General features: G+C 36.8%; 1 protein-coding gene across 1 annotated transcript; it reads left to right on the forward strand.

Moving 5' to 3' along the window:
• The first annotated feature begins 9,258 nt into the window (after positions 1 to 9,258).
• LOC129263727 (monocarboxylate transporter 12-like) lies at positions 9,259 to 23,630 on the forward strand. Its single transcript, XM_054901638.2, has 5 exons — positions 9,259 to 10,017; positions 18,619 to 18,759; positions 19,666 to 20,346; positions 20,918 to 21,229; positions 21,811 to 23,630. Exons 1-5 carry the CDS (start codon positions 9,810 to 9,812, stop codon positions 21,939 to 21,941), a joined length of 1,473 nt encoding a protein of 490 aa, XP_054757613.2. The 5' UTR covers positions 9,259 to 9,809; the 3' UTR covers positions 21,942 to 23,630.
• The last annotated feature ends 4,057 nt before the right edge of the window (positions 23,631 to 27,687 follow it).

Raw genomic sequence — 27,687 nt, forward strand, 5'->3', positions numbered from 1 at the left:
GGTCGCCCATGGAGATAGAATTGGACTGGAGACATTTTTCTTCTCGATAAACTGACAAACAAGCCACAAAGGGAGTTCCTAAAGAAATATCTGAAAAGCAAAAAGGGGAAAAAAGTGTTATCACTCCCCAAACCGGTAACATTGTAATGTACCAATCAATATAATTGTCATGTATAACATCCTTTCTATTTGGCTGACTCAATATTGTTTACTGTCAAGTCATTTATTATTTTTTATCTTTTTTATCAAAAGCAACCTAAGGTCAAGACGGGCTTCCCCTTTTAAAGTAAAAAGATGCATGGGGTTTAATGGGGTGATCATTGATATTTTACCTAAGCTGACATGAGTTGGTATCGGCATCGAAACCCATTTTCAAGACCCTTTCGATTCTTTTCCATAACCCGTTCATGATCATCGGCGCGCTCGACGACTCCCTTGCCTTAACTTGAACGTCCGGTCCACGACGGTGTTTCGACGGCGATCCCTGTGGTTGTGGTGGCGAGTGGTGGTCGCGTGGCAACAACGGCGATGGCGATTTTTGTGTTGCACAACGATTGGTGTTTGTATTTTGACGGGGTCCTGAACAATATAAGCAACTTGAAAATATATTCAGAGATTTCGTTTATTCCCCCCTCTCACTTTTAATCATTTTAAGATATCGGAGATCGTATATTATGTATTACCGACTGCCTTTAATTGTGAATATATTTCACATAATGTTATACATAAATATACTCAAATGTACATTACAATTATAGCAAATAAAATCGGGAAATACAAAGAAATAACAAGGTAATAAATAAAGTCATAATTTATGTGGTTGAATGCAAAAATTTTGACAATGTTTGATTTTTTTTTTTTTTATGGTTCTTTGTTGCTGTCTAAATTTTGCCGAACAAGGATATAAATTATGCTTTGAGTTGGGGAAAACAAGAAAGGGACGAAGATATAGACAGAGTGACAAACTGACAGTCTGAGATAGGCATGGACAGGGAGAGAAAGAGGGCGAGCTTGCTAGGAGGTAGATTAGTCTTGTTCATCACTGTATTCATATCTAAATAAGATTACATTTTATGAAACAGTGGTGGATTTCAAATTAACAATATGAAATCCCAAGATTTGGCTCATGCATGAAAACCTAGGAATAAAATGCAATTTACACGAATACACCAATTCTGCACGATCTGAACGAACCTCTTCTTGGAAGTTTCCCCGTAGATGGCGGACTACTGGGATAAGAAGCTCCGTCTGGGATATGCTGCTCTTTCATGTTTTCATACCTGATAGCATGATGGTTTCTCTTTGGGTCGATCTGTGGGTGATTAGGATCTATTCTCAGATATTCACTGAAATGAAACGTATTGAATAAATTAAACTTATTTTTAAATGATTTGGTGCTGATGTGACTGAAAATTTACTTGTAATGTATTTCTCAATAATTATGACATCATAATCATCATCAGTGCTACTACCACAATCATCAATATCGTTATAATACTACCACAATCATGAATAATTTATATTGTAGTAATAGTAGTATAGTAGTAGTAGTAGTAGAAGTAGTTGCAGTAGTAGTAGTAGTAGTATTATTATTATTATTAGTAGTAGTAGTAGTAGTAATAGTAGTAGTAGTAGTAATAGTAGCATTAGTAGTAGTAGTAGTAGTAGTAGTAGTATAGTAGTAGTAGTAGTAGTAGTAGTAGTAGTAGTAGTAGTAGTAGTAGTAATAGTAGTAGTAGTAGTAGTATAGGAGTAGTAAAGTAGTAGTGGTAGTATAGGCACCATGGTTTTTTTTTAATGGGGTAGGCTTTTTTTTCTAAATCCAAACATTATATTATTGTATGATGTATTTGTATTATGAGTATAGTTGCACGACTGAGCACTCTCTTTTCTTCTTTTTTTCTGCCACTTTCCTCTTTTTGCCCTTTTTCTCCACTTTTCTGTCACTATAAATCAAAGTGGGTGGTCATCCCCCCCCGTAACCCCTGTCTCCACTTCGACGCACCCATAACTCGTAATCATTTTACATATACAAACACACTTCTGTGAGGATGACGATGTTTTGGGTTTGTAGATTGCTTCTTCGTCATTTTCATCAAACTTCAATGTTAGATCCTTTCGCCTTTCCCTGTAAAATAATACAAAATGAAATTGAATTTGTATGATTCAACCTATTGAATTATCACAGAGGCTGTTAATATTTAAGAACACTACAAACTTTCTTGAAAACGAGAGTTACTGGAAAGGAAATTTCAGGAAGTATATGCCGAATAATCCTTAAAAGATGCCGAACGTTTTAAAATATTGGCATAAGTGTTCTTTGAGGTCGTGAGAATCATTTCCTTCATTTCACCACCCTCTTTGTGTTACACATTCTGAAGGATAGAGTTCATTACCTTACTATTTGCACGGAGCTAACAAGAGCGATCAAGCATCCAAATATGCTTAGAGAAGTCAGCATCAGAATCGGGAGTGGGACCACTGGCATCCAAGCTTGTCCGATTGTGATCTCAAACTCGTTGTCAAAGATGATAGTCGAGGCATTCAGAGATCCGTTTGTATTCGATAGGTTCATGGTGTAAGAAAGCCGAAGCTCTTGCAGACAAGAGAAGAAAAGGGATTTTCAAAATGAAGGACAAGATATAAACATTTCGGGAGTGTAATATGGAGGAGGGGTCCGTTACTAATTTGCCATAGTGGTAGACCTAGATGTGTGTCCGGACAATCGATTTTAAACAGTCATTTGAAAAAGTTAACAAGCAAATTCTCATCAGTTTTTAGTAAAAAAAAATGTTAGGCAATATTATATAATACAAAATTAAAGAAGTTAAGAACTACAGAATTCATATTTTTTTGTGTAATCTACAGACACAAAAAGGCTTCAAATTTTAAAGTGTCCGGACACCCCGCCCCTCCATCCTAACTACCAAGTTAACAAGGCTAATCAGTCAATCAAAATCAAGGTAGGGACCAATTAAAAGCTGGATTGAAGTTTACAATATAATAGATTTAGAATTCAAACTTATTCGATTAAATCTTTGATCCAATTTTTGATTGGTCCCTGACCACAATCTATAGATTGACTTTCAACTTAAGAAATTTAGAGAAAAGACATTTATTAAACGAGCCCCTGGTAATGACCCTCTTTGTTTGTTTCGAACCCAACTGTCACAGAATACGAGACCACTTTTCACTACAAATTATATGTTCAGTGCATGTTTAGTTATCATAAATTTTCCAGTCATTTTTATGTGTTTAGCTTTTAACATTGATAACTCATGTATTAATTTTCATGTACTCGATTGTCCATTATAGAAACATGAATTTACTTTGACATTTTACTTTTTCATGTTCACATTTACTATTACCGTGTATGCACCGCTTTGTTCGAATTACCCAAGTCCAATATATATTTCATTTTGTATATTATTGATGTTTTTGAGAACGGTATATAATTTCTTCGTCTTCTTCTTATTATCATTATTATTCTTTTTCTTCTTCTTTTCTTCGTCTGTTTTCTTCTCCGTTGTCTTTTGCTTCTTCTCCTTTTCCCCTTCTTCTTCTTCTTCCCTTTTTTCTTCTCCTCCCCTCCTCGTCACCTTTCTATGATTCCTTTGTAATATTTAATTGATGCTTCTGTTTATGTTAACATATTTTTTGTCATATATATTGTTCGTTAAAGACTGGTTTTTAAATGTTTACTATGTCAATTGTATATTATGTTCCACAAGGCCCCAATGGAAATGAGTCTGTGAACTGTTTGTGCTTTTTAACCGTGTATAAATAAAATCAATCTTATCTTATCTAGGCCTAATACGAAACCACTTTTCACTACAAATTAAACGACGTCGTGAAAATACACAACAGAATTACTGATAGAGTAAAACGAAATGTTGAAAATGGAACTTACCAAATAATAACTGAAATAGAACAGTTTCACAAATGGGCTCTGTCCTAGTGTAAATGTTACAGAAGAATTTTCACAAATTTGCTTAAGTTGTAGCAAATATGCATGCATAAAATTATGAATGCACGTGGGAAAAATAAACAAATCAACATTTTGGCGCGCAAATGAGATGCGCTGAGGAATTGCGCCTGAAAATGAAATTAGAGCGCGAGTTGGAGGGCGGGGCGGAGCAACTTGGCTTCAGTCCAGTCCTCGGTGACCACGTGTCGGCGCCGGGCGCCAGCACGACTTTTTTTTTGGGGGGGAGGCCAGGGGTGAAAATTATATCGCATTCGAACCCGCCACCTATGTCAAATCATAGTGTGATAATATTTTTTCCGTTTTAGATTCAATTCAGTTCCAAATTTATTGTTTAAAAGTCCTCAGATGAACTAATGTTCACAACTCATTAAAGAAAGAGGATGCCCAATTTAGCGCCCCGAAAGTTTATAGGGATCTTTCTTTATTTCCCCCATTTTTTCTCTCTCTCTCTCTCTCTCTTAGTTTATTGATTAATTTTTTCATCGTTATTTTAATTGTTTTTATAATTATTATTATTTTCGGAAGAAAGGGTCTTGATAATATTGCGGTTTTTTTTTGGGGGGGGGGTTGAGGGGCTTAAGCGTAGCTATATTCGGGCTTCGCGCAAGTTATTACAACTTTATTAGGCCTAGCATACTACTACATCGCAAGAATTATAAGAATAAACGGGTGACACTGCATCTAGTACAGTTTTACTATTTCATATCATATTAAAAGTTGATGTTATATTAAAATTAATTTAAAAAAGCTAGGCGTTTATAAACTTTTATAACTTTCTTGAGACATTATCAAAATAATGATAAAAAGACAGCAAATAAATTAGCGCTAGCATGACTTATGAAATAAATTACACAATCAGGAAATAGAAGCAATAGGTGCAGTGGTGTAACTACGGGGGGGGGGGGCACGTTGTCCTCCCCCCAATCGGCTGGCAAAAAAAAAGAGGAAGAAAGGAAGAGAAACGTAGCGGGAAAGAAGAAATTATTGTTCATTATAATTATAATTATGTTATATTACATAATAAATTTTTTTCATAACTTTATGAAACATGATTTACTCAGGGCCTATGTCTTCATTGTTCCTGGTGCTCGCATTGTCTGTTTAATGAGATACACAATCCTGTTGTACTAAAACCTCCCGTTTTCAAGTCAATAAACACCAAATATATTTCCTCGCACTTCGAGTTATCATTGTTTTATGTCTTGACTTATGCTTCTTTTTTTTATGACTACTTTAAGTGATTGCCCCATTTTAAGGTCTTAATATAAAAAATTTCCTGTCCGTGCTTATGTTCGCATTATTGGATTGGTGATATATGTCTGCTGTTCATGAATTCCTAAAATCAGTCCTTAAAATGTTCCTTTTTCTAATCTGAATATCAAAAATTTTCAGCTCGCGCTTCGCGCTCGCATTATTCGGTTAGTAAAATACGTATAGTCTTAGTGAATATTTACAAACAAGCCTTAGAATGCCCCTCTTAAGGTCTGAATTTCCTTAATTTTCAGCTCGCGCTCGCAATATTAGTGAGATGCGTATGATAATCATGATTACACCGACTAAGGTGCTTCGTGCGTTTAGATGTAATTCTAACAAAATCAGCCAGCGCTTGGCACTCAAATTAGATGTCTGAAGTGAGATATGTGTACTCTTAATGGGTTCCTAAAATATAGTCCTTAAAATGTCCCTGTTTGGGGTCAATATATACGAAAATTTCAGCTCGCGCTTCGCGCTCGCATTGTTTGTTTAGCGAGACAGGTACGTATCATGATTACAAAAAATTTGCTTATAATGTCCCCTTTTAGGTTTGAATATCACACATTTTCAGCTCGCGCTTCGCGCTCGCATTATTTGATCAGCGACATACATATCCATTTAATTACACTGTCCTTAAAATGCATCTATTAGGTCAGTATAGGTATTTATTTGTCTATGGTATAGGCCAGGGATTCTCAAATGGTGGCGCGCGCGCCACTTGTGGCGCACCGAGCCTTGCGGAGTTGCGCTTGGGAGCAGGTATAAAAAAAGAACGTAAAAATAAGGAAAAATTGGTGAGAAAAAATGTATCTACCAGTAACCTGGAAATAAGGATTTGGTGACCATTTTAATACAAAGAGAAAACAAAAACTCTTTACTTGACACTTAATTGCTAATTGATTTCCTCAAATTTTGTCCAATTTAGCACTCGATAATCCTTATTATGGAGGGTCGATGGTGTTCTCCTTTTTGTTTATTCTATGCTGTACAAAGTTAATGTTCCACACAAGTGATTTGAAAACCCCGTTTGTAGGATTTCTTTTTCAACGGCAAGAAATTTTCAATTTCCAGAGTATACGTTTTGGTTAAGAGTTAAACATCAAATAATATGATATTTAAAGTACATCCTGATCATAAAAGATTATGAATTTGGGACATAACAAGCAGAAACTTTGTTTCCGGAGCCGATTAAAATCCGAAGTTGTAAAAGTGAAATACATGTATGGTCAGATGTATTGCCTGCCGTGATTGCCTGCATGCACTCTTGCCTAACACGAGTTGTAGAGAGAGAGATCTATCAAGAGGGGCAGTTTGGGGCGTTAGTGCAGTGCAACGCCTAATTTTCAGCCCTTGCAAAATCGGGGAACGTAACTTCAGCCACTGGCGTACAGATGGGGGTGGGGATGGGGGCCCCCAAGTGTTTCACGGCCAAGAAAAAAAAAGGAGAAAAGGAAAGGGAAAGAGTGGAACATTGTATTATTTTCTTAATATTATGTCAAAATATAGATTTTTGTATTGAAAAGTTCAATATTTTTGCTTCAGCTGCCATATCTTGCCCCCTCATTTTTTTTTACTCATTACGCCACTTTCTTCAGCCAATAGGTCTGGTGCAAAACAGTTTGAACTAGTGGTATCATTGGTATGTTGTGAACAAGTCACTGGTAATTTTTATTTTAATATTCATATTGTGTAGTTTGTTGGTATTTGTATTTCTTCTGTTGATATTAATTAGAGCCCCTCTGGGCAATTTAAAAGGCCTCATATTCCAAAACTTTTGGGGGCTCTGCCCCCTCGACCCCCTCCGCTGATACATTGCTGGTTTGCGTAATGGATAGTGCGGGGGATAGTAGAGCATTACAGATTCTCAACAAGAAATGTGGCCCTAAAAAAAAAAGTAATTGAGAATGGCTGGTATAGGCCCTACGCCCTACCTAGCCGCGCTCGCTAAGTGACTCCAAATTTTTGCTGGTGTGCCCCCCCCCCCAAATGCTGTGAACCACGGTACGCCACTAAATAGGTGTCACATTTTTTTTATTTTTCAAAGTATTTCTAAGGTCAAACTCTGGGGAGGTGCCACGAGGGGCAAATGCCCCCTCATTTTTTCAAGTAATTGATAATAATAATAATAATAATAACGGCATATTTACCCAGGGTAGCCACTTCAGTTCCGAAAACTGTTCTCCCAGCGGGCCCTGCTATTATTATTACCCAGCTAAGCTTAGGCTACCGATTCAGATGCACACAGCTTTTTGAGGAATTATTTCCTGCCGGTACCCATTTACTTCACCTGGATTGAGTGCAGCACAGTGTGGATAAATTTCTTGCCGAAGGAAAACACGCCACGGCTAGGATTCGAACCCACGACCCTCTGTTTGAAAGGCGAGAGTCTGTTTGAAAGGCGAGAGTCAGAACCACTAGACCACGACGCACCCACACTGAGATATTGAGATATTACCCCAAAAAGCCGATAAAATGAGGAGGTAAGGAGAAATTGAAGGGCATAAACAGTAGTTGTATTTGGTCAAAATGCTACTTTCCCCGTTAGGAAAAACTCTGTAGGACACCTTGTCCCCTTATATCAAAATGCCCAGACGCCGCCACTGACATACTGCCCATTTGAAAAGTGATACTATTAGTCGATCCCGGGCTGGAATGAAGAAGGAAAATATGGCATGTCATCGTGATGGATGTGATTTAGGCATTAATGATGGTATTAGTTCTTCTTTTTTTCAAAATCGTTTCTATTCATTCATTAAAAAATATATATTTAAGGATACAGGATCATTTACACCAGTCCTGGCTTTTTTACATCCTGGGTCCCGTAAAGCCCCTTTCACAATTGACGTACGACCTGTTTACGACCACCTGCAACAGTTTTTTCTTGTTGTTGCACGATCGATCCCTTGGTGTCTTGCGAGCACTCGCAGTCGTTGTAGGCGATCGCACAAACTCGAGGTGGTCGGAGGTGATCGTGACTGGTCGCATCTGAACTTTGAACATGTTCAAAATTCAAAAGCGATCAAATACGATTGATTCACTCGCATCAGGTCGTACCATCGGTCGGGCGATCATCGTGTGAGTGTTGTTCAACGTTGTGCGACTTGGTGCGAGAGGTTGCACAACTAAGTATAGTCGCATTTAGTCGACTGGAGGTCGTACAACACTTGCACATGTGCTGGAGACCTACAGAGACCATTGATTTTGATGACGTTTTACGTATTTTGGTTGGTTAGTTTCACTCCTTTTATTCAAATCAAATCACTTTGAGGGTGGAGTACCTAATAGAGCCGATTTTCTTGTGAGATAAAACACTGAATGTGCCTGAACAAACGGAAATGTCAGGAAGTGGTATATTCCTTATTATGATCGATAGGAATGTAAGTTTGAAGGTAGTATCAAGTTCAAACGCAGTGGACTTGAGCGTGCTGCTAGTCGTTATTCTTTGGAAGTCTATTTCGAGCGACCCCTAAAAAATAATAAAACGATATGGATGAGAAAAATTATACATGTATATATTTGAAATATTTTATTCCGAAAAAATACACATATCGAGTATTAAAATGAAGGATTCCTTTTTATTCTTTCAAGTCCATATGATCTGCTGAGGTGCAAAGCCAGGATAATTTCGAATTCGGTTACTTTTTTTAAATTCTCGTCTTCAAAAGGAGGGCACAACCAGGGATACTCCTTTCCCTTAGGATACTCTTCTACGCACTGGCAGATCCAGTGAGGAGGGTACAGCCGGCCCAAGCCCCCCCCCCCCCCTTTGAGAAGCAAAATTTAAATTAAAAAAAAAATGCCGTTGAATTTGAAACAGAAGTGTGCCCCACCCCCCTTTAAAAGTGAAGACCTTTTTTTTTTCTTTTGGCTTGTCAAATTTTTCTGCGGGAAAATGTGCCCCCCCCCCCCCCTGGAAATGATCCGCCCCTGCTTCTACGTGTATATACATATCACTGTCGAGGGAACCATATGCCTCTTGTGCCCCCTGTTATGCGTGCCTGGTTCTGCTATATGCCATATGTAGTTTTGTTACTTGATATAGTTGCCTTATTCATTACAGTCAACATTTCGCGAAATAGGACCGGATATAATGTGGAGAATCACGCTATGTTGTCTGAAAAGGAGAATATTACATTGGAATTACCTTGGGTGTAGCCAATCGGAGTTAACAATTTATTTGCCTCTCGTTGACTGCTCATGATGAGTTCAAACTAGAACACGGTTTTAATGGCAGTGTACAGCATTAGAACACGGACAAGGTTTCATCTGTGTCAAACTTCTCTTTTCTTGAAGTCCGAAATTTTAACAGGTTTTGGACTTCAATTGTCAATGGTGAAAATGATTCGATATAAAAGTCATTCTTATTACAATCTTTGATAGCCTATCTTTCGTAGATACGACGAGTTTTGAATGTGGTTTCAGTTTATGCGATTCTCTTGCAAGTTTCGGCTGGATTGACGGACATTCAAATTAAATATTTGATGAACATCATTTTGGGCATGGTGTTGGTTTCGTGACCATTTAGCATGTTCAGTGCTTGATCCGAAAGTAGAAATCAGTTCCGATTATGTCTGGGTGCGACTGCAGTCGACGAGATCTTCGCCCTACTTGGGGTTGGTTGGTGGTCCTTGGCGCATTCATCGTCAACCTCGTCGCTATTGGGACCCTCAAATCATTTGGAGTTCTCTTACCATACCTGGTAACCAATCTACACACTGGTACTTCAGTGATTGGGCTAGCAGTCGGCCTGTCGCATGGGGTGTCTGTCGGTTTCGGTAAGTGGTAAGCAATAAGAAGACCTGGGGAGCGTTTCATCAACATTTTCGTCCGACAAGTTGTCAGATCTGACAACGTCAGATCTGACAACTTTCCTTGATTTTGATTAGCTGAGAGGCACTGTTACCATAGTAACTGTCAGATAAAACAGTACTTCTCGGGTGTTTTATCCGACAAAGTCCATAGTAACAATTCTTCTTAGCCGATCAAAATCAAGGAAAGTTAATAGACCCGACAACTTCATGGACAAAATGTTGATGAAATGCTCCCCTGTACACAGAACACCTTTTGAAAATTTCAGCTTTTTATTCATTAATATTTTCCTCATTTCCCATTTTGCGTTTAAATCAATACCAGGTTCATATCGACATGAAAGTTGTTAAACGAAAATTCCAGTTTTTATTAGCGGAAAATGATTTGACCCATAAATTTTCTTGTATTTAGCTAATAAGTTACGAGGAAAAAATTTTCCCTCATAAATATGCCTGATAAACAAACAAGATATAAAAAAAAAATATATGTCGGACCTATTATAAGTTAATTTGGCTCGGTGTTTCGACTGCTCCAACTATCAGCCTTCTGTATCATCAAATTATCAAATTAAAATATTGGAATATTTCATTACGATTAATATGCGTGCATGCTCCTGAAGAAGATCAGTGCAAGAAAGCTTATCCTCTTTGGTGGATTTATAGCGGGTGGAGGATACTGCACATGCGCATTCGTTACCACTAGCGGCGAATTCATGACATGCGTGACTGTTTCGGTTTACTGACGGATGGTCTATTATCACTTGGTCTAATCATCAGATGGGCTAACAACATTCGGGCTAAACCCACTTAGTCCAATTCTCTTTTGGTCTAATGACCACTTGGTCTAATAGCCAATTAGTCTAATGACCACTTGGTCTAATATCCACTTGGTCTAATGGCCACTTGGTCTAATAGCCACTTGGTCTAATGCCCAGTTGGGCTAATCGTCACTTGGTCTAATTTTCATTTTGTCTAATTGCCATTTCGTCTAATGTATTTTATTGTCACTTAGTCTAATTGCATTTGGTCTAATACCAGTTCGTCTAATAGTCGATTGATCTAATACTAGTTGGTCTAATACCAGTTGGTCTAATCCTCACTTGGTCTATTATTCATTTGGTCTAATGTGCAGTTGGTCTAATGTGCAGTTGGTCTAATTTCCATTTCGGCTAATTTCCACTTGGTCTAATTTCCACTTTGGCTAATTTCCACTTGGTCTAATTTCCAGATAGTCTAACATTCATTTCGTCTACATGCCTTTGGTCTAATTTGTAAAGTCTGCATGGTGACTTCTTTTCAATTTTCTGGTGAAATTTTTAAAGTTACTTTCCGCGCGCCGGCTTCGAATCTTCACATGCGCGCCCCTCGATATTGGAGTACAGTTAGAGTGACGTATATTTCGTCCCCAACTGAATTTTGAAAATATGGGGATTTTCGAAAGCCTGTGGGGACGAAAAAAATTATTTGGGGATTAAACAAACTTTGGGGATTTTTTTGTCTGTTTCAGGGGATTTTGGAAGGTTTTGGTGAAAACAACAAAATTTGCTATTTTTCTGTAAAATAATGCTAATATAAAGGTGAAAAAATATGTTTATTTATTCACCTCTATGTATACGATCTACTGTAGATAGTTAACGCTGGCTTATCCCAATCATGGTTCCCAACTTTTCAAGAAAACAAAAATCCCTGATATCTCTGATGAAGTTTTAAAATTCCTTGATAATTATTTAAACCCATTCCCAGTTTCTCATGTTTTCTAAGTTGTTACAGTGAATTACATGTATTATTATTATTTTAGTTATGCATGTATAATTAATGTACCAGTAGGTCTATACTTGTATTGTAGTAGAAGAGGCTACACTAAAAAAAACCCACCATAACATGTCATTCAATGAATGTTGTTTTAATATACAACAAAATATAACAGAGTCTCACTGACTATCATGCTTTCAACTTTTGGGCCGATCAAAATTCCCTGATATCTCTGATGAAGTTTTAAAATTCCTTGATAATTATTTAAACCCATTCCCAGTTTCTCATGTTTTCTAAGTTGTTACAGTGAATTACATGTATTATTATTATTTTAGTTATGCATGTATAATTAATGTACCAGTAGGCCTATACTTGTATTGTAGTAGAAGAGGCTACACTAAAAAAAAACCACCATAACATGTCATTCAATGAATGTTGTTTTAATATACAACAAAATATAACAGAGTCTCACTGACTATAATGCTTTCAACTTTTGGGCCGATCAAAATTCCCTGATTTTGCCCTCATTTGAGGCATTTTCCCCGGAATTGAGGCAATCCCTGACTGGAAAAACATTTTTTTAAATCCCTGATTTCCTTGATTTCCCTGATGGGGCGGGAACCTTGCCAATCCATTTTAAGGAAGAGGCGAAGAAGTAGAACAAAAACAGAATGAGAAGATATATAAGATGAATGACTACTGTGGTGATAACTGATAAAGGTCTGCAAGCGTAGACTACATGTATACTATGTTATTACACGTCAGAATGATGTGGCTGCTACCAAGATGGTCAGAGTGATGTTGTCGCAGCTAACCCAATAGACCTGTATAGTGTTATCAAACTATATCTAACTGGTCTGTTATTTGCCTCCAAACTTACTATTGAAATAACTAAACAAATATTCATAACAAAATTGCATGATCTAATGGCTTTGTAAGTTTTGGAATCCCCCAAACTGCATAACTAGGCCATCAAGTTCAAGTATCGTCCGTAATGGTGCATAACAATGATTTAAAAGAGGCATAAACATGTTTACCAGATACGTATCCACACAATCAATTACATTATATTTTCGTTCCTTTCTTCATAATAATTTTATTCTGATGAAACCCCGCCATTCGACCATTATAAGCTACAAGGTCCCCAACTTATTGTTCTGTAAATGTGCATGCGGTGATGTAATGATTATGAGTATGATATAATTTTTATCATCATCTTATAATCGATATACAGGCCTAATTATGAGAATTATTTTATTAGAATAATTAATTTGATGAGCGACTATATTGTCATCGATAGTCCTTCACGGTGAGGTTTTGCGCCCACCAGCTCTACCCCTCCGGATCCTGGCGATATTTATTAACTGATGCATGGTATTTATCCATTACGTACCATATTTGCTAATTCTAGATAAAATGAATAATAATGATGCTATATTAGAATAAATGGACATTAGACCAAGTGTGAATTAGACCAAATAGAAATTAGACCAAGTGACGATTAGCCCAACTGGTCATTAGACCAATTGGTCATTAGACCATTTGGCTATTAGACCAAGTGGTCATTAGACCAATTGGATATTAGACCAAGTGGAAATTAGACCAAGTGGAAATTAGACCAAACGGTCATTAGACCATGTGGCAATTAGACAAAGTGATAATTAGACCAAGTGGAAATTAGCCAAAGTGGAAATTAGACCAATTGGTGTTAGACCAACTGAAAATTAGACTAAATGATTTTAGCCCAACTGGTCATTAGACCAATTGGATATTAGACCAAGTGGGAATTAGACGAAATGGATATTAGACCAAGTGGAAATTAGCCCAACTGGTTATTAGCCCAAATGGAAATTAGACGAATTGGATATTAGACCAAGTGGGAATTAGACGAATTGGATATTAGACGAACTGGTTGTAGACGAAAGTTTGGCTAATCGTCACTTGGTCTAATTTCCATTTGGTCTAATTCACACTTGGTCTAATGTCCATTTATTCTAATATAGCATCATTATTATTCATTTTATCTAGATTTAGCAAATATGGTACGTAATGGATAAATACCATGCATCAGTTAATACATATCGCCAGGATCCGGAGGGGTAGAGCTGGTGGGCGCAAAACCTCACCGTGAAGGACTATCGATGACAAGATAGTCGCTCATCAAATTAATTATTCTAATAAAATAATTCTCATAATTAGGCCTGTATATCGATTATAAGATGATGATAAAAATTATATCATACTCATAATCATTACATCACCGCATGCACATTTACAGAACAATAAGTTGGGGACCTTGTAGCTTATAATGGTCGAATGGCGGGGTTTCATCAGAATAAAATTATTATGAAGAAAGGAACGAAAATATAATGTAATTGATTGTGTGGATACGTATCTGGTAAACATGTTTATGCCTCTTTTAAATCATTGTTATGCACCATTACGGACGATACTTGAACTTGATGGCCTAGTTATGCAGTTTGGGGGATTCCAAAACTTACAAAGCCATTAGATCATGCAATTTTGTTATGAATATTTGTTTAGTTATTTCAATAGTAAGTTTGGAGGCAAATAACAGACCAGTTAGATATAGTTTGATAACACTATACAGGTCTATTGGGTTAGCTGCGACAACATCACTCTGACCATCTTGGTAGCAGCCACATCATTCTGACGTGTAATAACATAGTATACATGTAGTCTACGCTTGCAGACCTTTATCAGTTATCACCACAGTAGTCATTCATCTTATATATCTTCTCATTCTGTTTTTGTTCTACTTCTTCGCCTCTTCCTTAAAATGGATTGGCAAGGTTCCCGCCCCATCAGGGAAATCAAGGAAATCAGGGATTTTTAAAAATGTTTTTCCAGTCAGGGATTGCCTCAATTCCGGGGGAAATGCCTCAAATGAGGGCAAAATCAGGGAATTTTGATCGGCCCAAAAGTTGAAAGCATGATAGTCAGTGAGACTCTGTTATATTTTGTTGTATATTAAAACAACATTCATTGAATGACATGTTATGGTGGGGTTTTTTTAGTGTAGCCTCTTCTACTACAATACAAGTATAGACCTACTGGTACATTAATTATACATGCATAACTAAAATAATAATAATACATGTAATTCACTGTAACAACTTAGAAAACATGAGAAACTGGGAATGGGTTTTAATAATTATCAAGGAATTTTAAAACTTCATCAGAGATATCAGGGATTTTTGTTTTCTTGAAAAGTTGGGAACCATGATTGGGATAAGCCAGCGTTAACTATCTACAGTAGATCGTATACATAGAGGTGAATAAATAAACATATTTTGTCACCTTTAAATTAGCATTATTTTACAGAAAAATTGCAAATTTTGTTGTTTTCACCAAAACCTTCCAAAATCCCCTGAAACAGACAAAAAAATCCCCAAAGTTTGTTTAATCCCCAAATAATTTTTTTCGTCCCCACAGGCTTTCGAAAATCCCCATATTTTCAAAATTCAGTTGGGGACGAAATATACGTCACTCTAACTGTACTCCAATATCGAGGGGCGCGCATGTGAAGATTCGAAGCCGGCGCGCGGAAAGTAACTTTAAAAATTTCACCAGAAAATTGAAAAGAAGTCACCATGCAGACTTTACAAATTAGACCAAAGGCATGTAGACGAAATGAATGTTAGACTATCTGGAAATTAGACCAAGTGGAAATTAGCCAAAGTGGAAATTAGACCAAGTGGAAATTAGCCGAAATGGAAATTAGACCAACTGCACATTAGACCAACTGCACATTAGACCAAATGAATAATAGACCAAGTGAGGATTAGACCAACTGGTATTAGACCAACTAGTATTAGATCAACCGACTATTAGACGAACTGGTATTAGACCAAATGCAATTAGACTAAGTGACAATAAAATACATTAGACGAAATGGCAATTAGACAAAATGAAAATTAGACCAAGTGACGATTAGCCCAACTGGGCATTAGACCAAGTGGCTATTAGACGAAGTGGTCATTAGACCAATTGGCTATTAGACCAAGTGGCCATTAGACCAAGTGGATATTAGACCAAGTGGTCATTAGACTAATTGGCTATTAGACCAAGTGGTCATTAGACCAAAAGAAATTGGACTAAGTGGGTTTAGCCCGAACGTTGCTAGCCCATCTGATGATTAGACCAAGTGATAATAGACCATCCGTCAGTAAACCAATGTAGAAGGTATCTATACACTGTACCATGATGTCATCTGTGCTTGTAAATCAGCCTCAGAACAGTCTATTCCTACCACCAAACCACTGAATAAGGAATATGATTCAGGGAACAGTAGTAAAAGAATTCCTGGATGGAATGAGATTGTTGAGCCTCAGGCGAGAAGCATTATATTGGCATCATTATTGGAATGCATGTGGAAGACCTTGACAATGGTCACATTGCTAAACAGCATAGACTGTCTAGAGCACAATACCACAAAGCTATTAAATATGTCATTAGAGATTCTGAATCTATAAGGACTGAAAAAAAGCTATCAGTAAAATAATTATAGAGATTTGTGGAAAGAGGTTAAAAAAATAAAAGGAAGGAACAATTTTTGTACAAGTTGTGTTGACGGTTGTTCAGATGATAACGATATATGTAATATTTTTCAGGTGAAATATGAGGAACTGTATAATAGTGTACCTTATAATGTGCAGGAAATGGGAAAAACAAAACTTAAAATTGATTCTAAATTAGTTAACCAAGGAGGCATTGACTTTGTAGTACAAGTTCACGACGTAAAAGAAGCTATAGAGGGATTGAAGCATGGCAAATCAGATGGTGAAGAAGGCTTAGTTTCAGATCATTTTATACATGGCACCACAACACTAAATGTGTGGCACACATGTTTAATGAACTGTATGTTTGTGCACGCTATTTGTCCTAATAGTTTGTCATGTGGTACAATGATTCCAATCCCTAAAGACAAGAGAAAACTTTTAGGGTGTTCTGATAATTATAGGGCAATTACCTTGGGAAGTATTGTGGGTAAGATATTTGATTCTGTGATTTTGCTGAAGGAAAATCTGGCATTGACTACTTCGGATTTACAATTTGGGTTTAAGAAATATTCATCGACTACTCATTGTACACTTGCAATGTTGGAAACCATTTCATATTATAATTCTTGTAAAAGTAATGTATATGTTGCTATGCTTGTTGCATCTAAGGCTTTTGATAGGGTTAACTATGGTAAATTATTCGGGTTGTTAATGAAAAGAAAAATGTCTCCTCTGATGTTTAGATTTTTAATTAATATGTACACAAATCAGGCATTACAGGTAAAGTGGGGAAGTCAAAAGTCTACTAAGTTTTATGTAAGTAACGGAGTAAAACAAGGAGGAGTATTATCTCCCATTCTGTTTTCTGTTTATGTGAATGATCTTCTTCTAAAAATTGAAGAAGAAGGAATTGGTTGTAGAATTGGAAATTATTTTGCAGGATACTTAGCATATGCTGATGATATCACTCTTATGTCACCAACAAAAAAAGGTTTATACAAACCATGATAAAAATATGTGAGAACTTTGCCACAGATTTTGATATTACTTTCAATGGATCTAAAAGTCAATTTCTTGTCTTTCCAACTGCATGGTGGCGACAACAATTCAAGGGAATATTTTGTTGTTATCAATGATACTAATGTGTCAAATATCAATAGTGGGGTTCACTAAGGTCACCAAATTTCAACTTTTGACAAGAATAGCTTGGTTTCATCAGCTACTGCTAAATTCTGGAAGTTTCAATATTCTCAGATCTGATTTTGGTCATATTAAATCATCAGTGCAGTGTTTATTATTCAAACAATATTGTTGTAGTTTCTATGGAGCATGCTTGTGGCAATTAAGAAGTAAAGCTGTATTGACAATATGCACCTGTTGGAGAAAAGCTTTGAGAAAAATTTGGAGAATTAATAATATGACTCATTGTGATTTGGTAGCTTTACTGTCTGATTGTCAACCTCTTGAGAATGTTTTAAGATATAGATTTCAAAAGTTTAATAATATAATTGTGAAGACTGGTTAGAGATTCATAAGAATGGTTTTGAAATATGCCAAAAGGAACCCTTTTTCAACTTTTTGTGATAATTTAAATGAGGTGCAATATTTTCTCAGTAAATGTAATAAGAGTAAGGACTGTGATGTCCCGGCTTGTAAAGAACTGGATGTGAATGTTCTGAAAGAACTTATAGCAGTAAGAGATCAGGAAAGTATCTGCAACACGTTAACAAGGGAAGAAGTGGGTCAGTTGATTGAATTCCTATGTATTTCTTAGCTTCAATTTAATCTATCTTCTCTCCCTATATTTTATTAATTGTGATTTATTGTGTACAATTTCTTTTCTCTCTTTCTTATAGAAGTGCCACATATATGTTACATGTATATTATTTGGCGAATAAAGATGATATATATATATAACTCAATTCAATTCAATTCAAAATGGTTTATTAAAAATACTTTCTTTGCGGCAAAAGCCGAATTGCAAAAGTTTACATTTCAAACAAAAGAAAAGGTATGAGTGTTACACCTAAACACCCAATCTGTTAATTGCATACTCACCTGTTTTGTTTGTATAACTGTTTTATAACATAAAGCACTGCATTTCATAACGTTCTTATTTAACATCATATTTGATGAGAAGGTTACACTCGTTTCGTTTTTCTTTTTTTTCCAATTCAACTTGTTGTTGGGGGTAAACATAATCTTTAGATTTTTCACATTCCCACCTTAAAAAATTACTCGCAATTCTGAAAACAACCACAATCCTATTCTGTTTCTTGTTTAATATTTACAGCCATTGTCACCAACCAGCTCCTGAAGAAGATCAGTGCAAGAAAGCTTATCCTCTTTGGTGGATTTATAGCGGGTGGAGGATACTGCACATGCGCATTCGTTACCACTAGCGGCGAATTCATGGCATGCGTGACTGTTTCAGGTATTCCCATATAGTTGAATTTTGAGGGGTGTTTTCGATTTTCTTACTTTTCACAATGATATTTTTTCATTTCTTATTAACACGACAATCAATCACAGATTGGTGAATCAGCTTCAGGGATGGATTTCACATACATAACCTATGGCTTGACCCAGGGGTGGAGACACCGCGCCCCCGTCCTTGATTAGCCGCGCCCTTAAAAAAAAAGAGGAAGAAAAAAAAAAGAAGTAGAAGTAGAAAAGGTACGAAATGAGACGAAAAGAGAAAGAAACATAAGGGGAGAATAGACAAATACACAACCTTGATAAATAAAGATTCCACTCGCTCTCCGCGCTAGTTGCATGGCGTTTAAGATTATTTAGTCAATGTTCAAAATTATTTTAGTTTGCGTTTCCCGCTTTATTTATTTTTGTTCAATGTTATTTCGTGCACCCAAATGATATGACCCATGCAGGGAAACAATTATTCACCATGCTACCTTTTCTTGCGAAATGTGATTTTTTTTTGTTTCCTAGTAGAGCAATATTTATTGTCATTAGAATTCGTGATAGTGTCTCAGGTCTTGGAAAATGACTACACGTCGAATTTAGCTGCTGAATAAAGCAAATTACAGCATATTGTATGTTTTGTATGATTATCATCATCATGACCTTGGAAACAATAGATCATGAATTCTATTTTTCCATACTTCTACGTTGGCCTTACAATGTATGTCGGTACATTGCTTGACATTATAGGGATAAATAAGGGAATAGAAGAAGAAAACAAAAACAAAACAAATATTCCCACTTTTCAATAAATCACCACGTTGAAGTTTTGAGGTGAAGAAAACTTCGTGACCGATTAATGATTTTTGAAATGACATGTTTAAACGCATAATTATCATTCTACTTTAATTATTTTCAGCATTAGGCTACGGCTTAGTCATCTTATCCCTGCGAGTGACTGTCGTCCGATATTTTCCCAGGAACTACTTCATTGCTGCCAGCATTATGTTGAGTGGTGGTGGAGTTGGAATGATGGTCCTACCTCCTCTTACAGAGTTCCTGACAAATGCTTACGGATGGAGAGGAACACTCCTGTTGATAGGTGGCTTTAACCTCCAAACCATGGTAGCCGGTGCCCTCCTACGCCCCATCCCTACCAGCCACACCCAGGAATCTACCCCCTTGACATCCCGGTCATCTACCAGCAATGGTGCAAGTTACTTGAGACGAACTTCTGACGACGAGAACGAACCCACTCCTTCATCATCTGCCAAGTCTAGTCGAAAATCTGCTAAAATCTCCAGGAAATCGACAAGGAGTGAGGATGAACCAGGAACAAGCGCATCAAGCAGTCACTTTGAGGACTCGGTGGAGGCGGATAAATCCTGTGCCCTCTGGAGGACTATCAAATACGGATTTCAAAAGTTGGAAGAGATTCTGGATTTCAGGATATTCTGTGACTTCCCTCTGTTTTCTCTAGCCATTGTGGCTATTTTCCTTCATGGTATTACTTACACTGGTTGGATCCTTTTCCTGGTGCCAAATGCCAGAGCGAAGGGATATTCACCTTACTCAGCCGTTTCACTTGCAACAATAGGGGGTGAGTTTTAAAAATGATCCTTGTAATGTTCTCCACCAAAATGTGATGGTCTATGCATATAGGCCTACTCTTCTTCGGCAGAATGAATGATTTGATAAGGTTTTAATCAAGTGTTGGTAGCCAACCGGTCGAAGTGTGAACAAATTACTTCATGATATAGACAACGTGTAACAGATTAGCATATAAAAAAATCATGTAGATCGTCATGATATAAAACATAGTTTATGAGTAAAGCAATATGATATTTGGCAAGCCTTTTAACAGGGCTTTACTCTTATTGACGAAATTTTGTATCTTTGAAAAATGAGTTCACCAAAATTAAACTGTTTAGAATTTTTATCGAAAAAACTTACAAGAGGAAAGTATTTCGTGTTCTGAACTTCCTCTATACCATTCAATTATGCATATACACTGTACCTTTGACTGGAATGTATCACGTCTTATTCAGTATTTGATTTGAAGTGTATAAACGAACAAAAAGTCCACAACACTTCTATTCGTAAACCATGACTTTTGAAGTGGTTCCTACGTTGATGTTTGCCATCATGATACTCCTTTCCTTCAATCCCAGGTGCTTCTAACGTTGTCGGTCGACTCTCTGTCGGGTTCATCCTGCAGATCACCAAAGGTTATGTAACTCCAGCCGATGCTTTCGCCGGTACATTGATGATGAGCGCCATTGCCTTCTGCATCAACCCCGTCGCCAATGTGTTCGGGGTACTCGCCCTAGCTGCTGTCATCAACGGTCTATCGAACGGGGCGAAGACCGTGCTCGTCACCCTCGTCAGTCGCTCGGCTGTTTCGCCCGAACGTTTTCCGACGGCTCTGTCTTTCGCAATGTTTGTTCGGGGGTTTTCGGAACCGCTCGGAGGACTATTAATAGGTACATTATGTCAAATGAAGCCACTTTTAAGATTATAAATGTCAGCACCTGTTCAATCTGCACATTTTTTTTATATTCCCATTTAGATCTTGAATACAATCAGGGACATATTTCATCAACACGAGCCGCCTGACTAGCTTTCAGGAGCCAGTTGCGGAAATATTTGCAACCAAACGGAACTGAGTATGCGCGCATATACACTGACTTTGCCTTTGATTTTTTTTTTAATTTGCGTTTGAATACAACTCCATCTGTAACGGGTCGCATATCTTACAACTCCCTTCGTTTAAATTGGGTGAGAGGTAGAGATGTTTGACTGTTACTATGGAAACTATCAGATGACAACCATTCAGTGGTGATTGACCATCATGAAACGCCTGGTCCTCTGCAATTTCCCTTGGGAACATACATAAACCAAAAAAAGAAATAATTAATCCAGGAACAATGACAGCTTCGATGACGATGTTTATGAATATTAATATGGTATAATCACGACACTTTCGTTTTTGTGCTACCAAACATTGTTCTTTGTTGAAAATTCAATTTTTTAAATTTCTTTTTATATTGTTTGTTTCTTACAGGTTGGATATATGACAGGACATTATCATACGACCAGGCTTTCTTGGTGTTAGGTGGGCTTGACGCATGTGGGTTTGTCTTTATGGTGTTTGCAAGATGTGTACATTGTCGAACGACGTTGCATCCAAACTGACGACTATAGCGATTTTGATATTGGCTGTGATTGGTTAGTTGGGCAGTTAGTACTATACATATAACTTCGATTTCGGCACGCAATATGGATCCCACATATTTGAATATTATTGCTATAGGATTAGGCTTTATCTTCGGTGTAAAGAAATTATACTTTACATTTCTATGTTTGACATTTTTATTCTAAAAAATAAAACACACCTCACTTAATTCTATACATTTTTCCTCGATTCAATGAAAGAAATTGTATCATGTTTATATTTAGATTATCATCATGGTCATTAAGTCATTTTTCTTTTTTTACCTCTGATAAATGTTGTACTATATTTCACGAGTAACTCTTGCATGACTGGACTTTGTTTAATATAATCATGATACTTATTAAATAATAGATTTTCGTGTTCTTTTGAATTCAGCATTCGGTCTTTGTTAATCAAAACCTTCACGTTGGCTATTTATATTCTCCGTAAAAATTACAATTGAAACTGCTCTCCTGAGTTCATAGAGCAGTTCCACAATATATGAAAATAAAATGGCGCAAAAAATACTCAGCCATAAAACAGCAGTGTGGTCTTGATGATGATTATGTATATTGACATCCCATTAACTTAGCCCTATACGGCTGATTTTGAATCTGAACAGAAACAATCTTTTTTAATAAAACAATCTGAATGCCCTTTTATTACGCGTGCTATAAAGAGCATGATACATTCGTTGTATTTATCAAATGTTGTCTCCTATAATCAGCGACTTCTGAAATCGCATTATTTGGCAGCTTTATATTTTAGGGCACTCTTTGAATATAAACATTGTTCATGCTTATCATCCCAAATATTCGTATTTACTTACTGGGTACACCACCTCGGTTTTAAGGAAAGTTATTAAACCACTAAATAGGGCATATCTTGTTGCGATTGAATGTGAATTTTATGTTTCCAGATGTTGTATTTACTATTTTAATTGGTTCGATCTAACATAAATGGTTGGATACAGCTTTATGCACGTTTGATGCGACATTTGGAGAATTTGGTTACTTCCCCAGCCTTAATGGCTCATTTGATATTCATGTTTTTATAATGGAGGTATCACTGAACAGAGTATTATTCGTTACAGTTGAATTAGCATAACCAAATACCGAGTGAATTTTTTTTACTTTGCCCTAATGAGTTTGCATAGAAATCAATAATCAAACTTCATATTGTTGCATTTCAGGTTTTGTTTCCAAGTGCTTGGTAAAATTCACGGGAAAATTCAGTAGTTCGAGTTTGTCTTTTTATACACCTCAATTGTTAATACTTGTAACTTCTTGTAAACATGCGCACTGTCATCATCCAACTTTGTACAGAGCAATGTTCAATTAATGAACCACAGTTCTGCTCCATCATGATCAAGCTTACATACTCTGAAGCAGGGACGGATCAGGGATTTTCGGAAAATGGGGGGGCACATTTTCCCGAGGAAAATTTTGACAAGGAAAAAAAAGGTTTTCACTTTCAAAAGAGGAGGCAAACTTATCTTTTAACGGTATTTTTACATTACAAGTTTTATTTGTGCCTCTCAAAGGGGTGGGGGCACAGGCCGACTGTGCCCCCCCCCCCGGATCCGCCAGTGCTCTGAACATGCTGAACGTGTAACTGCTGCAATATTGTACATGCTCAATGACAATAAAAAATGAACGTGATCATCGCTCAATTCTTGCTTGGTGCACTTGATTTCTTGCCCCCTCCCCCAAAAGGATTTTTTTGGGGGGCTGTTGTCATATAACTCTGACAGTCCCTGATGTAATGCTGAAGTTTTAATTAAAACAACAACAAAGGTAGATAATAATTTTATTCATTTTTATAAGGGTGTCGGCTGGATGCAATACAGCCCATACATTCATTAATGTATTATGTATACGTTTGTTTCTTATATTTCTATGTGCTCTTTTTGTATGCCAAAGTTCTCTTTCGGTTTATTTGTTCGATGTAGCCTTCTGCAGTTAAATTCTTACTTCACTTTTATATAATTATCTTCTATCAACGCTCCGAACCTTTTCAAATTTCGGTTTTGCTGCAACCGTCATGAGTAGTTTTCCGTTTGATGATGTTAATGATCTAGATCTGAATATACTGCTTGCGAAGTCGTCACAGTGATGACAGGATTCCAATCTCTAACGAGCAGTATGAATATTCAATTTCAAACACTTTGAACAGATTGAATGTACATTTTGGTAGCAATGATAACTCCCTTTTAATTCTTTGTATTCCACTCAGCATGAGTTTTTTTTTCTGTTCCATTCAGCATGAGTTTGTAATCAGCTGGAAAGATCGATCTAAATTTTTTGCATCTTAAAGGGATGGTCCGGGTTGAAAATATTTGTACCTAAATAAATACAGTAAAATTCACTGAGCAAAATGCTGAAAATCTCATCAAAATCGGACTACAAATAACGAAGTTATTTAATTTAGAGTTTATCAATATCTTGTAGAAACGGTATTATGCACCTCATCATGAACATTCATTAGGTGGGCTGATGTCATATCCCCAGTTTCCTTTTTCTTATGTTATTACATGACATCATAATTGATTCATTTTTCATACATGACGGATTCCTTCTTTATCTGGGGAGAAATGTGATTAATATTCAGATTTGTGCTGAAACGAGTGTTCTTGGTATAGAATTTTTTTTATATCGTTTCGGTTTGTAACCGCTACCACCATGAGAATATTGTCTTCCGTCTCCCTTTATTCTAAAAAATTAATCAAGAACAAAATGCATGAACATGTTATCTAATGGAGTATTGAAAAACGTTAATGAATAGTCGTTTATTTAAATGCACAATCAATGCTTGATAAAAAAAATTCAGTTCAGTCTTTGTCTTTACCAAGTATATCAAGCATTAGTTACATTACCTCTAAAAACTCAGGTCAATTACACAGTGATTTTGACAATAATTGATGGCTTCTTGTGTGCACATGATTCTGCTGGCAGTTGAAAACTTTCTCGTTTTTTTTTTTTTTTTTTTTACTTGCGAAGGTGGCACTTTCATGATTTGATTGTTCAATACGAAGCGGTCGACTATATTGTTTTGAACGTTGATGGTGATCTTCAATTTCAATGCATGGGAGCTTTTTTTTCCCGATCCGACTTGGACATGTTGAAGGTATCCGATCCAGGGGCCGCGGAACGGGTTTTGAAAGAAGGGGCTGAACCGAAAAGGGGGGCTGACCATGCAAAAAATCATAATCAGATGGTAATTTTTACGTCCTCGTACACTATTTTGGAAAAAAAAGTGGGGGGGGGGGGCCTCACCGAAATCGTATGAAGTGTAAAAATTCTCAAAAGATTTCTACTTGAGTCAAGCGAGAGATTATAAGGGACCAACATATTATTAAAAATTCTGTACCACAATTCCCTTTGAAATTTCATGAGCTGAAAATGTCCTGGTTGCCTTCAGCCCTCGTGTGTATGCTCATTGTGCATAACATGACGGATCTATCATATTTTTACAAGAAAAAAAGTTTATCTCTGAAAGTAGAACAACTCTTGCCAATTATTGCTCAAGCCACTTTTGTTGAAAACTACTGTATATTGAAACGGGGTTTTGTGTTGAGGTCAGATCAAATCTCTTAAAGGGGCGAAACGATCGAATAGATGGGCTAAATTATTCGTTTCAGTAACATATATAAGACTCACCATTCGTCCATGTCTTCCGGGTTTTGGGTCAACTACCAGTTGTTCTTTGGTTTAATCAACATGATGATAGACGCGATGCAAGGGTGACATCTGAGAATATTATATGGTAGAATATGGATCAATAAATGGGAGCGATGTACGAAAAAGATGAAATATGAATATCATGTCGAATTGAATCTGCTGCAGACTGACATTTTATCAGGCGCTGATCAACGGACGCAGGGTACGTTCCCCTTTTTGGTGCCAAATTTGTAAACAATCCTTTTCCATCTTTTCATTTCATTTATTTCCACAATAACATCAAAGTAAATACAGTTCGTACATCTAAACATCATGATGGAAAAAATACAATTTACAATACATGGAAATAATTATATAACAGTACAATACATTCGTGTGAAAGCAGTAAAATATTGTTAATGGTCATGTAACTTAAAAACTGTCATGTGGAAGAAACCATGTGAAAGCAAAGCTTGTGAAACAGGTTCCATCATGAAAAGCGCTCCTGGTAGCATAAGTGTTGCGATAGTATTCCTTTTAGAAGAAAGAGGGTGCAAAGAAGGTCCGTTTCAAAGATGAAAACCCCCTTTCCTTTCCCCATGTACATGATCTAGGAATCCTCAATGCACCCCTGGTTGCTTTCTTTAAAAAAATACACCGAGTACCAAATTTGGTAGTGCATTGCCTCATAATACTAGACTTGATTTTCCATTTAAGAAATGCATTAATAGCAATCAAACTTGCAGAAGGATGAGAGTGTGAGAAAAACGGTCGGTGGAGGAGGAGAGGGGATATTAATATTTCGTACTTTTTTTTACATCCTTCACCACCTTCTCATTTCGAAACAGTGTTTGATTTAGGCGCGAAAAATCTAGATCGCTGGGACGAGCTGTCCCTCGTTGCAGACGATGAAGGAACGATTGTAGGTTTGCTCGATAATGCAGAGATGGCGGGAGATGAAGGCGCGAAATAAATCGCGATTGGTGCAATCATATCGTCTGCATGGTCTATAGATTGATGAAGAGAGGAACGGGCTTGGTGGTGGTGGATTGTGGGTCAAGAGAGAGGATCCGTGAAATAGGTTTTGATTGTGCAGATACTGATGAAGAAAATAGATTGGACTGTGGAAGTAAAGTTTGAGCAATGTCCCAAGAGAAGCTTTGCATGATCTAAAGATTACTTTATTAGCAGATGCATTACACTCTATTACCAGCTTCTTCGTGGAAGTACGGCGATGTCTATTGGTATAGATGAACTGGGTTCCCAGGGCCAGGGGAACGATTTTTTAGTGGGTGCTGATTTTAGTTTGAAAATGAAAGGGGAAAAAAGGGTTAACACTACATAATGGACGTCATTTTGGTTCCAAGGAATTTGAAAAGCAAAAAAAAAAAAGGTTTCACTTAAAAAAGAAGGTCATTTGGGTTATATTTATCAATTTTTTCACACCTTCCGAAATTCCAGGGGGTGCTGCCTATGAAAAATAAAAGCAGCCCCAAGGAAAATCTTGGGTGCGCTTCAGCACCCCCAGTAACATCGCTTCCAAGGGCCATGTGGGTTCTCTTCCGATTTTATTGCCATCGGGGCTCTTTGCTATATAGGTCTATTAGTTGATATTTTTGTTTTAAATATTCATTCACATTTTACCGAATATTCCCATGTACATTGACACTTGCATCAAAGTCTATTTTCTTTTAACCAAAGTGCCTATTTTGATGATGATGATGATGATGATGATGATGAAGTTGTTGTTGATGATGGTGGTGGAGGTAATGAATTTCTCTGTACATTTATATTTCTATCGTGAATTTCATTTAGCACTATCTAGACCCCTCTTCACACTGCTTAATCGCTCAATGAAGTCTTTACGCAAATAAATGTTTCTCGATTGAAAAATCAGCCTGTTATTATTAATTTTTGGCAAATGGCGGTTCATAAATGTGTGTCATATATATAGAATAGGGGTATTTTATGCTATGTGGTGAATAACGAGGTGATGGCCTTTTCAATCCATTTGCAAGTGAAAAGAATAATAAAAAACCAAGCAAACAACCTATATCACCTACGGATA

The sequence above is a fragment of the Lytechinus pictus genome, chromosome 1 (assembly GCF_037042905.1).
Source record: "Lytechinus pictus isolate F3 Inbred chromosome 1, Lp3.0, whole genome shotgun sequence".
NCBI lineage: Eukaryota > Metazoa > Echinodermata > Echinoidea > Temnopleuroida > Toxopneustidae > Lytechinus > Lytechinus pictus.